This window comes from Poecilia reticulata, linkage group LG11, assembly GCF_000633615.1.
Source record: "Poecilia reticulata strain Guanapo linkage group LG11, Guppy_female_1.0+MT, whole genome shotgun sequence".
Lineage (NCBI taxonomy): Eukaryota > Metazoa > Chordata > Actinopteri > Cyprinodontiformes > Poeciliidae > Poecilia > Poecilia reticulata.
This window is the reverse complement of record NC_024341.1, coordinates 338,685-355,074: the sequence shown is the minus strand read 5'-3', so window position 1 is coordinate 355,074 and position 16,390 is coordinate 338,685. Positions and strand designations below refer to the sequence as shown.

General features: G+C 37.2%; 1 protein-coding gene across 8 annotated transcripts in view; it reads left to right on the top strand.

Moving 5' to 3' along the window:
• sema4ab (sema domain, immunoglobulin domain (Ig), transmembrane domain (TM) and short cytoplasmic domain, (semaphorin) 4Ab) overlaps positions 1–16,390 on the top strand; it is a 39,049-nt gene that overhangs the window by 7,657 nt on the left and 15,002 nt on the right. The window contains exons 1-11 of one of the 8 annotated variants that reach the window (XM_008421201.2): positions 4,585–4,618; positions 4,834–4,920; positions 5,244–5,341; positions 5,595–5,806; positions 8,775–8,935; positions 10,693–10,752; positions 10,891–10,989; positions 11,386–11,479; positions 12,964–13,086; positions 13,494–13,621; positions 14,748–14,929. In XM_008421201.2, the coding sequence (XP_008419423.1) occupies positions 5,710–5,806; positions 8,775–8,935; positions 10,693–10,752; positions 10,891–10,989; positions 11,386–11,479; positions 12,964–13,086; positions 13,494–13,621; positions 14,748–14,929 (944 nt within the window). In that variant the 5' untranslated portion in view covers positions 4,585–4,618; positions 4,834–4,920; positions 5,244–5,341; positions 5,595–5,709. Of the gene's footprint in view, positions 1–2,965; positions 3,304–4,584; positions 4,619–4,778; positions 4,921–5,243; positions 5,342–5,594; positions 5,807–8,774; positions 8,936–10,692; positions 10,753–10,890; positions 10,990–11,385; positions 11,480–12,963; positions 13,087–13,493; positions 13,622–14,747; positions 14,930–16,390 lie in introns of those variants that run through there. The other 7 variants (XM_017307604.1, XM_008421200.2, XM_008421202.1 and 4 more) reach the window with 7 other exon arrangements.

The window sequence follows — 16,390 nt, the reverse complement described above, 5'->3', positions numbered from 1 at the left end:
TAGGAGACAATAAGAAAAGTGCTTGAGGAGAGGTTTAAAAATAGTGAACATTTTTGCTACACAGTAAATGGAGTTGAGATGTATAATAATGTATACATATGAAAATTAAGTTGTTTAAATTCTCATTCTGTATGATAAAAACATACTTTTTATATTTAGTTCACATTCTGACATTACAGTACATTACTGTAGTGTCTGTTGTAAATCCATGAATCCATGCAGGAACATCAGACTGCAGAGAGTCAGAGGGAGGCAGAGACAGAAACGCAATGCTAGATATTTTAGTTAAATGTTTGCAGCTGAAAATGACAGGAAAACAAACATTTAGGTTTTTTGCTTCAGTGTTTTTATGGCTCATGTTTGGTAAGTTACTGAATGCAGAGCTGGAAGTGAGACTGAGTTAACAGTGAGGAACTAAAGGTCTGTTAGATGTGAAAAGTATCATTTTTATTTATTTTGTTGATCAAACTGTTGCACTGAGAGAGATGTTCAAGAAGAACAAAACTTGTTTTTTAGATTTTAGTTTTGTTGGTCAAACTGCTGTACTGAGTTTAAAACTGCTGAGTCCTATTTTACGAGCTGTTTTCTACTTTGGTTTTAGAAAGARGTAGAACCAGTTCARTTACCAGTCAATTTATATCAATGCATTTTGACCAATAATCAAATGTCTTTTGACCAATAAGATATATCAGAATCTGGTAGCCTGTCTGTGCTACCAGAGTATTTAGCTTGCTAGTTGTGAGGCAAATGCTAAAGTGAGTGTTCATCCTGGAATGACGGTCATTATACTATGCATAACTTTAATCTGATTATTGGATTGTAAATAATAACATGTTAGAATACTTGTTACTGAAACAAGGGTCAGATTAGAGTAACACATTACTGATGTGTTGATGGCATAATTGTTTGACATTTCTGCTCAAGCTATTTACTGATCTTTCAGGTTGCCGATATGCGTCCCCCCAATGACAGAACGTTCCTACACCCTTGGTAATCTGGAACATTCGCTACTTTGAGCTCCGCAGTTAGCCACCTTATCACACTGCGCGAGAGGCAATTGCGTCATGCATCACGGGCAAAAGGTCAAAGGTAACAAGGTGACCGGCTTATTATGTTATACAAAAAAGAAACAAAAAAGCAAAGAATTTTAGCATGTTTTTATGTGTCAGAAGAGGGCTTAGGAAATAATAATACCAAATAAATAAATAAATAAATAAAAATAAATTGACCAAAGGGGCACTTGGGGGCAAGGAGGAAAAAGTGCAGATGCTCAAGCACCCCAGCTCCCCCCTCTGCACGTGCCTGGCCTGTAAGTTGATGTGAAGTTCACTTACATCCCTGCGAGGAGTCGACTTCTACTCAACTTTTATCATTTTATAGTCCACCTTAAAATATATGAAGTCCACCAACCCCTAATATACATAATGACGCCCCCTTAACATTTTCACCTGCCCCCTCATGTTTCCATGGCTAGAACCGGCCCCGGTGCACACTGTACTGATTGATAACTAGAATAAGTTGGAATATATAAATGAATTGAAATTATTTTTTGTAAAGTGCATTGAGATGAAATTTGTTGTAAATTGGCGCAGTGTAAGTAAACTGAACTGAATAATCCGTTCTGTATCACAAATGCAATGTTGGCGGGCCGGCCCGTTGAATGTGGAATATGTGCCAGTAAGGTAATACAAGTGAATGGACCGAACTTTATAATGTGCCGTTCTACAAAGTATTTTAAGTTAATACCTGCCATTGACACATTTTCTCACAGACATTAATATATTTGGCAATTAAAGAAATCACTAAAGAGTGCGTTTCTAACTTTTGATGTGACTATTAATTGTTTTAGGGCATTTCTGAATAAAGAGCACAATGTTTTATTTGATATAAATGATTCTGATAATTTTTATATTGAAATTGATGAACAGACACGGTTTTACAGTGTTTTATTAAAGAATATATTTACATAATTCCATAATTTAATGTACATTTAACGTTTCAAGAGAAGAAATAAATAATTTTCATGTATTTTTTATACATTGAGAAATTACTTTTGATTTATAAATCAGTCATTGTCAAAAATTAAACTACATATTTTTCTTACTTTTTTTCCAGAGAATAAATATTTATTACAGTATGTCAACTCTGCTATTGACAGCAAAGAGTGAAAATAATTCTAACATAGTAAATTATTTGTATTTCATTACATAAGCTACATTAATACACTAATATTAGTGTAATATTAATACTCTAATAATAATACGCTAATATTAATGTATTAATACATTAATATTAACACTTTTTTGTGTATTAAAAAAAGTATTTTAATACACTTTTTGTGTATTAAAAATACACAAAAAGTGAAAGAATAAAACATGTATTTATTATACTGGGAACACTGGTCACAGGCAGGGCTTCAGTCTGCTGGTCACACTGGGAGAACTCAATGACTTCTGAGACGTCCTGGTTCACAGGCTAAAGCCAAGAATAAAAGAGAAATTATCCAAAAGTGAAATAGAAAATACATGTTTCCTTCACATTCATAAAAAGACATTTTCAGCATGTTGGGCTCTGACTCGTAGCATCTTTATAGCTAAATATCGACATGGTGAAGCTGAGCTGTGAAACAGAGACTGAAGACCAGCAGCTCCAGCTCTGATCCTGACTGATCTTTCCTCACTAAATCCCCTAGTCTTTATTTAATTTCTCCTCTAACAGCGGTTTTTCATCAGCTCTCTCATTAGAAAACAGTATGAAAACGTTAGCTCCTATGCTAACAATCAGCAGTTATTTCGGGCCAATTTAGCTCTAAAATATTTTCCGGTTGTTTAGAAGCGAATTTCTGGCTGCAAAGTCAAGTAATTCTGATCTTTCATCCTTACCTGGGGAAACTAATCCTAATGAATCCAGATTGTTTCGTAAAACGGTTGAAATAAGTCCACACAGCACAGAACTTAAGGAGCTCCGATCGCCCTGCTGCCACATAGAAGATGGCGGACGCTTTTACGTACGACTCAGCGCTCCATGAGGGGTCTACGTATTGATGTCTATGTTTATAGCAGCGGTCTTGATGCCGCCCTCCTGCAGCACGTTCTCAACAACTTCCGGTTTTCCAGCTGCTATCGTAGCTTTCAGCAATTGCAGATGCTTTGTGCTCACCGTCGGCAGTTTCGGGCAGATTGATCAGTAAAACCGCTCTGCGGTTTGCTTAAAGTGGATGGCTGCAGGTCTACCTCAAAGGATCAGCCAGACAACAGCGGTCACATGAGAAAGAAAGGAAGGCTGCGATGGAGAAGAGCCACAGTAAGACCAGGCTGAACTAACTGTCTGTGTATCGGTACTGAAATATACAGAATGTAAGGGCGTTGTTTTGCAAGAAATAACAATAAAAATAAAGTTACAGAAACCACACGGAATAAAATGAGCATATATGTGGCTGTTGTTGGTGTGAAGTTTAAAATCAGCACTTTGCGCTTACGGCCTTCAGACTGTGAAGCAACAGAGTGATCATCTGAACTCAAGTGTTTTAGCAGCTTAACACACTTTATAGAAACACACAACTCTGTGCTCACTGCTTCTAACGCTGGACAAGTTTATAGAAAATAGTTTGTGCCACACAAGTGTTATTTAAAACATCCGCTAGGGGGCACTCCAGCTAGCTCTGACCAGACACCCCAATCTGTATTTAAAATAGAATAGAAGCATCCAGTATTGTCCCATCCTTCATTGAAACTTGGGGAAATTTCTGTGCAGCAGCAGCAAAGTGAGCCAGACAATCAAAGTAAAGTCGCGTGACTCAATATTTAAAAACAGAATAGAAAAAAGGGCAGAATTTTAACACAAATACTGTGGATTGTGGGAAACCGTCATTTTGATTTTCACACAAGAAACAGAAAAAGTCTAAGTCCTGCACTAAAGTTACTCAGACATGGCAAAGCAAGCTGGTGCTGCTGTTTGTTTTCCAATCTTGAAGGAGAATAACACTTAAACAATAGTCCAACAAGGATATTAATATAGAATTAAAAATAACTTGCTCTGAATTACCATGATGGAAATAATGAACTAAGTTTAGGGTCTGGTTTGCAGAGTGTGAAGTTAAATTTGTTTCCCAATTATTCAATGGGAAAAAAAAACTAACCTCAGTTAAGTAAAATAAAATTGTAATCAAAACTTTTGGAATTGTAATGATTCCTTTAAAAGAAAAAGTTTTGTTTAAAAGACTTTTTTAAAATTAAATAACTCATTTTTACCAAACATAAACATTTATTTGCACGCATCAGAAACCTTTTGYAATTTTAGGCCCTGCTCACGACATCATGTGAGAATCACAAGCAAAATTTTGAGTCACAAACAAACTTAGAATAGCAAGAACATTTTTCTGACAAGCGCAAATAAGTTTGTTTTGCAAAAAAGAAAGTTAACTTCATGAGTCAAAAATGTGTGATTTAAATTTTTTAAAAAGTTTTTTTTAAGCAAAACTCTCTTTTCTCATGGTGACAAGCATTAACAATTCAATTTTTGCTTTTGTTTTTTTGTTTTTCGTTTTTCTGCAGTTCCACGTTAAAGTTTTTTGCAGCTCTGCTTTCCTGAATGGACCATCTTCATCTCCACTGCAAGTGTGGGTTTGAATATTACAATACTTTCCTAGAACAAAATAGAGCTGCAGAAATAAATTACTAATAAAATATCTTACATATGCATAGTTGTATGGATGGATGGACATTTTTGTAATTTATCATTGTTTATTGAACTCTGAAAGCTGTGTGGCTTTGTTAATATTTTGTCCTAGAATGTGGTTAGATGTGCCCTTTTTTTGTTGTTGAGCACCTTTAGTGGTCTCTGCACGGCCCTGCCCTGGACTCTGCGTAGGAGGAATCATCTTGAATGACCATAAAAACCGAGTTAAAATCATTTATTAAAGTAAGTGATAACATTGTTTTGGAACGACAGAGAAACAGCTTACCATTTCAGTGTTGGTCCATCACCATGTTTCCTTATGGGAAACACAGAAAATGGCCCAGGATATCAGCTTCTGGTTCGTTTTCTAGGCCTCTATCTATCCACACTCCTCATTTGCATAATAAGGCAGAAATGCATAAGGAAAAATAAAAGAAAAGGAGACAAGGAAATGTAAGAAGAAGAAACGCTTGTATAAGGAAAAGGAAAAACAAACAACATACATAAATTTATGCTTTTACTTATTATTTTGTACGTTTTTGTTCTCCACAACAATGTCTCTGCAGTGAAATTCCCATCATCCATTTCAAGGTTGGGCCTTTAGCCCCGACAAGCAAGTCCAGACGTGAAACAAAGTTGTTAAGCACTGTATTAAAGACTGCAGGTAAATCCAGCAGCACCAAGATAGCAGGACTAACAGTCATCTTATAATAATCATGAATAATTATTAAACACAGAGTTTCTGTGCCTGTTTAAAGTTGATTTTTCAGATTTTACTGCATAGAAATGAACTGACAGAAGTCAGTAGTTGTTCTTGATAAGAACGTTCTGAACATGACTTTAAACACTAGAATAAACAGTGACGATTTAGTGAACATGGCAGAAAATTATGTGATGTGTCTCTGATTCTGTTGCAGGTCTGAAGATGGTTTGCGGTTCCAGTATAGCTACAATTCCTCCCTGCTGAGACTGAGGGTGTGATGGTCATCTAATCCAGTTCTCGCCTTCTGACTGTCCACGTCATCAGAGCCAATGGACAGTCACTGCCTGCTGCATCTCACCGTAACCCTGCTGGTTCTGCTTAACCCATGTCTGGCCAGGCTGACTCCCAGAGTCTCCTTCCCAATGGGTGAGTGAAGCCTCGTCTTTGTGTTCCACATGATTGATGGGCTGATTCTGGAAGACAGCGAACGCTTTACCCTTCACTTTAAAGGAGTGAAGCATCGTGCCTCTAAGTGAAGTGAAGAGGCTAACAGAGGCACTGAGATGAAGGAAAGCAGTGTTGGGCACTAACAGGTTAGAGGGGCAGTATTATGTTAAAATGACTTTTTTGAGCTTTGCGTCATGTTGTAAAGTTATTCCCTCAACAAAATGGAGTGTTGCCTTGATTCTTTCATTCATATTTGAGAAATCCTTGAATCTCCAACGGCAACCATTCAGCTGTGCAAAACGCCTGGGGGGACCAATTAGCAAAAACCTGGTTGAACCGCTCAGTATACAAGCTCTGTGCAATGCTGGTAAACACATTAAGGTGTTAATAGAGGAACAAGGCTATGATGACTTCCTGATGGCGGAGTTTCAGAAACAGTCTGCGTTTTTAAAGAGACAAGGGCCCAATTTTAAGGTGTTAAATTACAAAGTCAATTTTATTTTAATTCATATTTTATATATACAGCATATGTATAGCAATTGAAGGTAATATAATTACTTGATTGTGCTTTGAAATGCCACTATATGTCTGGAAAGTACATAACACTTCCCCTTTTAAAAGATCATTTTAGTTATAAGCCTATTTGAGAAGAACTATGTAACTGAAGCCTACCAATGCTTTCAGAAAATGGAAATCATTGGAATTATGATAGAATGCAGTAAACCATTTACAGTATGAGGGTTGAAATAATTTGACAGAATACAGAACTCAAAATGTGTGCGAAATATCAAAACATTTAGTTTTTTTCTGGAGGCGAGTCTGTACAACATCAGGAAGACATGTACGACATATTTCTGTTATTATTGCTGGAAACTGTGATGATTACAATATTCCCAATTTTGTCTGTTGTTTTTTTTCTTTCTTTACAATCACACAATGTACAATCACACTCTGAGCTTTTGTGTCACAGCCACCAGCAATGTTCATCAGGTTTGGACATTGAAGACCTGATTACTGGCCAAGTATATCACTGAGATGCAGAGCATAAATGCATGACATAGAAATTGTAGCAGTCTACCAAATATTGTTCCAAAATGGTAGTGATGGGTCCGTCAACACCGATGCGTCGGCGCATGTGTCAAGCCCATAGACCAAAACCCGTGTTGGTGCGCGTACTGGTTTCAGCAAGTCATGTGACCGATGCAGGAACTGTTTCGAAAGGACATAAAAAGCACCAAACTGGGTTTATAAGGAAGCAAATCTGTCAATCTGTCAAAAGCATTTGCCAAACGAATTCTTGATCTTTTATGGAACAGTGTCAACTATGGAGCAGCCTTAAACAAAAGGTTTCCGCAGTGTGAGACCATTTTGATCTTATATTGGAAAATAAATTTGTTTTCATTTTGTTGTTTCATCCGGTTCTTATCAGTTTCTACTTGATCTATCTGAATCTAAATTCAGCTGAAATTGACTCTTAGTTTACTTTCATATTATGTTCTGCAGGTTAAGTGTCACATACTGTATGTTTGACTAAACTGTCTTATTTAAATAAATCCACCTTTTCAATGCTGAGGCATTATGAGGCCAGGCATGAGAATGAAGTCCCAGATACACCTAGGATAAACTCAAACACAGCCATTCTACAAATTACTCAGTTGCTTTTTATAAATTATTTCATATACAGTGAACCCTCGCTGTAACACGGTTCACTTTTCAAGGTATCACAGATTTTTTTGTGCAGTTTTTTTCCACAGTGTTCTGCGTCCTGATTGACCCTATGATTGGTAAAAACAGTCTCCGCGCTTCTTCTCTACCTGAGTGCCAATAACGTTACGGTATTTAATACAGACTGGCCGTTCAGGAGATGGAAACTGAAACTTTGAATGCCAGCTGGAAAAAAAACTGGCCAGAGGCAGCAAAACCTGACCGGAGGCTCGTTTGACGAGACCCTGTGAATCTCGCAAAGCAGCTTGGATGAGACGCTTTAATGACATGACTCAGGATCACATTAAGGCCCGATTGATGCACACCACATCCGCTGATCTGAAAACAGGTTTTGTTATTTGGTTTTAATGTCGAGTATTTATTTATGCTGTGTAATAACTGTAAAAAATAAAGGTAACTACTTCACGGATTTCGCATATCACGGGTTATTTTCGGAATGCAACCCCTAAGAAAAACAAGGGTTCGCTGTAAATGTAGTGTTTACTTCATTTTTTCTACAGCAGGAGAAGTTTTGTCAAAAAAGCGTAACAGGCTAAATTTCAAAATGTTGTAAAACCTTTTTTTTTTTTTTTTGAATAAAAATCTGTGGGGGAAAAAAACAGTCCACAAGGATCCTCATTCCAAACACGTTCACTTAAATGTTCACTTTATGGTACATGTTCACATTTTTATTGATTGTATATCAAATCTATTTTAAATTTAACTGAAGATATGACATAGTACAATACATAATATTCTATAAAATACAAAGACTTAAATCTTATTGTATGGACTAGGAGGTCATCAAATCACTACGTTGCCTGTAGGAATTTTTAATGTCCAGCAGGTGTCAGTATTCAGTGACACAGTATCGACTCAGAATCGACACAGTTTTACTATGGGTCGAAACGATACATGATGCCTCATCTACCCATCACTACAAAACGGTGCTTAGTGACACTTACATTGTGATGAGGATTCATTCAGTATGCTGTGCAGAAAACCAGCTAAGATTCTATTTTAAAAGGTTTTCCTGGATATCAAGCTGGTGATTTATTGCTCAGTAACTTTGTGTCCATCATTTTTCTGATCTCATCTTTTCTGACTTCTCTGACATGATTAAGTTCAATATCATGTAAGCTTTTGTTTGGTCTCCTGTCCAATAAGAGGCCCCATCTGTTTATACCTTTAGCGCTTTTATTTTGTTCTTAACTGAGACTTATTGCTGTGTGTTAAATAACAGGTAGCCCTGGGAGACGTCTCACCTGCTTCAGCAACCATGACCTCAGTAACACCACAACCCTTCTTCTCAGTGAGGATGGAGAAAAGCTGTATGTAGGAGCACGTGATGCTGTGTTAGTGCTGGATGTTGGTCATAAAGACACTGTTCTCCTGAGGAGCAAGGTGAGGGGACCAGCAAAAAGTTTTTGAGTTCTATGTAATGATGTACTTGTTTTTTATAGCCTGACATTTTCTGTGTTTTTGTGTAGTATTTGTGGCTGCCTCTTGGCCAGGACTCTCTGGAAAAGAGATTTATAATCGCAATTATTTTTTATCCAGATAAAATAAAGATTAAATTAAATTAGATTGACTGACTGTTGTAAGAACTTATTACTGCCACTAGTTTTGATGTAGAAAAGGAAATTGATGCTGGAAAGTTTCACTCTGTTTCCATATGAAACTCCAACTGAACTGAGAAATAAAGAGCCCTGTTCTGCAGAAAATGAGAGAAATGTCAGTTTTGAAAGCTGAGATGTTTTACATTTACATCCCCTGTGAAAAAACAAAAAAATCTGAAGTGTTTATAGCCACCCCAAACACCACTGACTGGGCCATAAAATATAAAAACAGTTTTACTGTTTTTTTTTCTCACAGATTTCAGTAAGATAAGCAATAAATCACTCCTGAGCATGTAGATCAGGAGTGTCCAAAGTGCGATCTAGGGGCCATTTGCTGCCTTTTCACTGATTATGTGTGGCCCGCCAAAACAGGTGGTTGATGCAGATGGAGACTTTTTTTTTTCTTTAATTAGATCAAAATTAAGACTGACAAATTACATTTTCTACAATGGAATTTATTAAGTACAACACAAAGTATTTGTTTTTAACAACCATGCTTTCTGTTTAATTTGATGGTAAATATGATGACATTTATCAACTGACTTCTACTTAGACTCTAGAGAGCCCAAATCTGCTTTGAGTTAATTTGTTAAACCTGACTTAATAAAGAGAGTGACCCAAATCCTGGTCTTACTGCTGTTAACAGGGTGAATATTTGTTTGCATTTGAGCCCAAAATAATTTACAAGCAGGGTTTATTTCTTTTAATAATGTGAACAACTCAAAGTTCTACAATGATTTAAACTTCCCTTTCCAACAAAAAACTAACTTTTTTTAGAATTATTGTATGATTTGTTTATCATTAAGCATAAAAAAAAAATACTGTAAATCTTTTGTGATTTAAAAAAAAAATTTTGGCCAGTAAGTACTTTTGACTTAACGATTTTGGTCCATGTGACAAAAAGTTTGGATGCCACTTATGTACATGAATTTAATGGACCTTTTAGTGGTTTCATTAAGTTTAATTCAGTAAAACCTAGGATGAGCCCCACATTAAGTTTCCTTTGGAAGTCACAATTCAACCGTGCAAAGTGCCACTGCAGTACATGGCAACACAGTGAAGCAAAGGCTGAGCTGTTTGCAACGTAACAATGCCAAACACTGGTCACTAATATCACTATGTCATGTAATGCCACAGCATATAAAGAACAACAGTTCAGTGGTGATTAGGTGCCATACATTCACCAGAAGCTGAAGCCTCTGGTAGTCTGACTCAGTCATCATCAGCAGTTCAGTGCAGAAACTAAACACTGAGCTGTTTGGTATAGGTTCTGGACGGTTTAGGATCGTCTGAGATGGTCAGTCAGGTCCTGTTCTTTGGGTTTGCTGTTTTAACTCTGATTTGCTTCTGAGAATTTATGAAAATTGATGTTTTCTTTACTGAAATGTTTGTTACTCTTACATTATGGGATCATTGTTGCATGGAAGCAGCCTTTTTCCTTTGTCCTAAACAAGCAGTGACACAATAAATGTTGCCTGTTGTTGCACCTTCTGGTGGTTGATATGGATATTACACTCATACTGAATCTGTTGTTTTTTGTAGCTGGACTGGAGCCCTTCTGAAAAAGACCTAGAAGAGTGTTCCATGAAGGGCAAGAAAATGGCAAGTGTTGATTTGCAGTTATGCACTAAATTCCTGTATGGACTAAATAACCTTACATTTTCCAGCCAGTTAGTTATCAGTGGGAAGCTGGTTTTATTGAATCGTCTCAACTCTAACTTTTCTGTTTGGGTTTTTAAGGCGGACTGTCCCAATTTCATCCGAGTTCTGCAGTTCTTAAACAGCACTCACATATACGTGTGTGGCACATTTGCCTTTAGTCCACGCTGCGCATATATCGTAAGTTTTTTATGATGGCATATCTCTGCTGTGAGATCACTTCATGTTATTCAGTTAGGATAAACCTTTGCAGCTGTTTTCATATGTTTGGCTCATTAGGGTATAACACAATGAGTTTACAATGTTGAAATTTTCACAATATTCTAATGCACTGAATTTTGTGTTTTCATATCCTAGGTCAGCCATAGTTGTCAAAATTACATGAATATGCTTGAACTATTTCACTCTATGTATAATAAGTCCATCTAATGCATAAGGTTTGCTTTTGGAGATCAGTGACTTTCTCACAATATTTTAAATTAAGAAAAGATGTCAGTCAGATGAAGGGTCATCACACCTTGATCTCTTAGATTTCTTAAAATCCTTTAACTGATGACTTTTGACTTTTCTGACCAGAACTCAGAGACTCTCACAATGAGCCTCAACACTGATGAAGGGAGAAGTCGCTGCCCTTATGACCCCTACCAGCGCAACACTGCTATCATTGTGGGTAAGGCAAATGCTGCCACTACTGCGACCACTTCACTGTTACACATTTAATGTGAAATCTATCAGTCATTTTTATGTTCCCTCCTAAAGAGAGCGGACTCTATTCGCCTTCTAAAGATGTGTGTGTGTTGGAGGTTTTATTGTTTAAGCTTTAGCGTTCGCTCACTCGTTTTACTTTATTCGGAGCTCAAGAAATGAACAAATTTAACAAAGAAATCCAGCCTATCATGTAATGTTTTTTATTTTACTTTACAGTCCTTAGAATACATAACATTAAGTTAAAGACCTCAGTTAAATCATATCTTCTTTTTATTTTACCAGGAAATTAAGAACGTGTTTTCCTGAAAGACGCAGAAAATCAATTTCAGTTTTGTTGACATTGATACATTATCTGCCTCTAAAATAAAAAGAAATCAGCAGCTTTTCTCCGACATACTTTGATATAGTAAAGTTGACTGCTTTCCAAAAAATACAGAAATTCTAAAGTAAATGGAACCATTGTGAAGTGAAATCAGAAAAAAAGGGTAAAAGAAAAAAAAAAGGGAACAAAAAAGTAATGCACTTCCACGCGGACCTAAAACAGGGACGGACAAGGAAAAAAAGAGAAGACGGAAGAAAAAGCCGTCAAACAAAGAGGGCAGGAGTTTGCGGACTTTTTGAATCACAAATCCAAGTCAACCTGTGTAAAACTGGATGATCTTGTAGATGAGCAGAGAGGCAGCCGGTAAGACATAAGCTGTATTGTTATGAGGTCGGACCGCAAAGTTGTCTACATTCCTCCAGCCAGGCTTCCATTGGCCGATCGGATCATTAACACCTAATAGTGACAGCTGAACTGAAGTGGTGGTGACGCTTGCCTATCGTTGATTGATGGACTTTCATGATTGAATTGATTATTGTATTGTTGAAATGGATTTGGGTTCCGAGTTTAATTGTTAATTAATTTATCGTCTACTTGAAAGAATAATTTAAAGCTAAATTTATAATAAATATTTATTATTAATGTTGAGAAGCAGATGTTAAGAAATGTATGAAATGTAAATATAAATAACTTGAAATGCACTTTAAAGTTAATTCTGTTGGAGTGTTGGTATTATCTATATAATTTGCCATTTCCTTTGTAATTGAGTGAAATTAATTTATACAGATTAGTAATTATTTTGTTTGGGTTTGTTTAAAGGTTTTTACCTGCATCTTCTGGATCAGCGGTGAACTTGTCTATATACTGAAATAAATGGAAGTAAAAGCAAGCAAAACTGTTTGATCCTTCGAGTAAATCCCTGTCATTAAGAGTCTGCATGAGGTCATCCATCTCTTTTCAAGTGGGGAAGTTGCACAATTTAAAAAAAAAAGAACTTGACAACCATGCTGCAAGAAAATGAGTCTTTTTCCAGTGACTGTTGCAAAAATAGTCCATTCTGTAAGAAAAGCATAACATAATAATGAATCTTGTGCTGGCTGCTGTGTGTTGCATGTGCTACACAGGCGGAGAGCTTTACACTGGCACTGTGGCAGACTACAGAGGGAACCGACCAGTCATCTCCCGACACCTCAGTGAGGGCAGCCGGGTGGACCTTAAGTTGGATGACACATTAGGATGGCTGGAGGGTGTGTGCACTGACTCTCATCCTGACACATTTCAAAGTGATGCAGTTGTACTCAGGCTCACTGATGAGTAAATACACTTTGGCTCCACCTTCCAGGATGCTGTTTTGTTTTTATGTGCTGACTCTAAAGCCAGCTTAAACGGTTTGCAGCTGATGACAGTCTGTGGGATGCTGTTTGTTCCCAGTGGTCTGGGGCAACAGCTTCAGCATCTTGCTGATCTGGGTCCAGTCTGCAGCATACACGGGCAAAGGCGTGAAGAAATCTTACTGTATTTTCACTGATTTCTATTGAGTAAAAAAGATGCACATCTGTTCTGACATTTCCTTGAGAGGCCCAGGTCAAAGTTCTCAATCTGATTTTTTCTGTACATTTGCATACATTGACCTTTTGTATCCTCTTTGCTGTAGATCCAACCTTCATCAGCTCCAAGTTCATTCCACATGAGGAGAAAATCTACTTTTTCTTCAGTGAAGTGGGCAGAGAGTATAACTTCGTAGACAAGTTCATTGTCTCTCGTGTTTCTCAGATCTGCATGGTAGGTTCAAAGGACCTACATCATCAGGCAGCTGAAAACTCAGCCAAACGTTGCAAAATGGTGAAGATGTTAATCACTGAACTCTGACCTTGAGCAGCAACACACAGTTAATCACAGTGATCACCCAAGTTAGGAACAAAGAGACTTGGAAACTTTTGAAACTACTTTGAATAGTTAACTGAGCATACTGTACTGTTTGATAACTAGATCAACTGGAATGGATGTGTGACTGAATTGTAATGATGTTTTTGTAAAGTGCCTTGAGTGCAAAGCACAAATTCACATTTGTTGTGAATTGGTGTTATATAAATAAACTGAAGTGAATTGAGTTGTGATAGCTAAGTGTTCAGCTAGAATTTAATTCGATAAAGAGAAGATTTCTGTGGTGATTAATCCAGTGAGCAGCAGGCAGTTTAACACCTGCCTATAGCTTTAAAAGCATTCTGCCACAGCATTTTGTTGTTTTTCTTACATATGAAGCAATTCTAAACATACAGCCAAGTTTAGAAAAAAAGCACAGTCTTTGAAGTCTATAGTTTTACATACTTGGACATAATGAAAACATCAGATCTAAATTAAATCTAACCTGAAGTACAGGAAGAACTGCCATTGTTCACTGAGCTAAAATGAAAGGCGAAGCTAAAATGATCATAAAACTAGATTCACTCTTGATGCTTTTATGACAGCAGCCAGGTGCAGCTGATCAAATCCACTTGATCAGGATCTGTAAAAGCTGGAGTTAGTGCCGTTTGCTCCTCTGGAAAACACAGTATGTGTGTTAACATGAAATTATGGTGGAAAGACAGCAAGAATAACTGGCCATCAATCTAGTGGATGGCACAATGTTACCAAACCATCTGTAAACCATCACTGTACAGTATGGAAGGTAATTCCCAAATGGAAAACATTTATTTCAGCTCCCTGTCTGATTCTTCTTCATCTAAATGAAACCAGAAAGTAACGTATTTTTGTGATAATTCCACATGTTCATGTTTAAGTAACGCCATACCTTTCACAATCCCTCATACCAACCCTAAAGCATGGTGGTGGGGTGTTAATGATTTAGCTGTGAAATGCTCAGTAGTCTGAATCAACTTTTTCAAGTGTTTTTCCTGTGACCCATCAGAGTGATGTCGGAGGTCAGCGCACTCTGCAGAGACGATGGACCACGTTTGCCAAAGCTCAGCTGTTGTGCCAAGATGGCAGCGAGCTCCCTTACAATGTGATCCAGGATATTGACGTGCTTCCACCGGCAGAAGGCGCTTCAGTGGATGACATACTGTTTTACGGCATCTTCACCTCTCAGTGGTCAGTGATGCATGTTCTCTGTCTGCCGGGCTGTTTCCTTGGTTACTCCAGGACTGTGGCCGGCGTTTCAAGTGGATTTGCTCTAATCTGGTCAACATCCACAAATTAGAGCATCAATTCAATACCCATTTCTAAGAACAGTAACAATGGCTCCACTTGTTTGTATGGGGGTAGCTATTGCCAACAATGGAAGATAATGGAAAAACATCATCCTACTCTTTTAAATCAGTCACTCTGTTAGGTTTTCTGAGTGATTTCAGCTGAACTGCGTCAGTTTCAGTAATACTGCAGAAAACTACATTTTTAAAGTTTTACATTTGACCTTTGTTTGGAATAAACCAGCTTCTACTTCTTTTTTTGTAAAAGTTTTATTATCTCTAGTGACCTTTTATTTGACAGGAAGGTTGGTAATTAGAGAAGGGGGATGACATACAGCAAAGGTCGCCAGGCCGGGAATCGAACCGGCTGCGACAGCCATATAGGGCCTCCATATGTGGGTTGTGCTTAACCCCTGCACCACCTTAGCACCTCAGATTCTACTTCTTAATTCCAAAAAATTTTTGTTTTAACCAGTGACCTTCTCACATCATCTGAGCAGCACCCCACTTTCCTTACAAACCTCCTCAAAATATTTTTGTATTTCTTCCTGCCATTTTGGGATCAATTTTACACATTGTACTCTAAAATATATTTTATAATGCAATGTTTTAAATCATTCTCACTGGAGATTCTTAAAAAGTAGATGCCAATGTGGGAAAGTTTGACATCTTTATCGATCTCAGACTTTGCCTTTGTACAAATTTTCCCACGTCCCCATTATGGAGGATCTCAAAGATGATTTCTACAGACATCATGGTTGTTAATTATTTATTAATAACTGTAGCTGCCTCACGGACTGAACAGCCAGACGCAGGGAGTTTCAAACAGGTGCAATTTAATCTCAACCTTTCTTTCCATTGACACCGTGAAAACTGTAGTATAAAACAAAAGAATACAGAACCGTTGTATAAAACCAACATATCAATATTCAGTTATACACAAAAAAGAATACGTTTTGTCCTTTAACTCATCAAAATACAGTTTTGTTTATAAACCATGACATCCTACTGTTTCTTAAATAAAGCTATAACATTTCTTATTACAAATCACAATTACATATATCTATACCTCATTCTGCTTTCCGAGGGCGCTATTTTAAAGATTTTCTCCGGGTTTCTTTATAATCTAACGTAGTCTCATCTCGCAGGGTGTTGCTAGGTAACCACAGAATAAACAAACAAAAAAATCTACCGTTCTTTAAAATTAATGCATAAATTAACCACTAGGAGTCACTGTTGGACCAATGAACAAGGAGAATTTTCCAATGGGGTATATGCCACGGACTTCCGTTTTAGCACTTCCGCATTTTTATGCCACATAGAATGGTTCCGGTGCACAGGCAACAGTATGTTAACAGTGGCT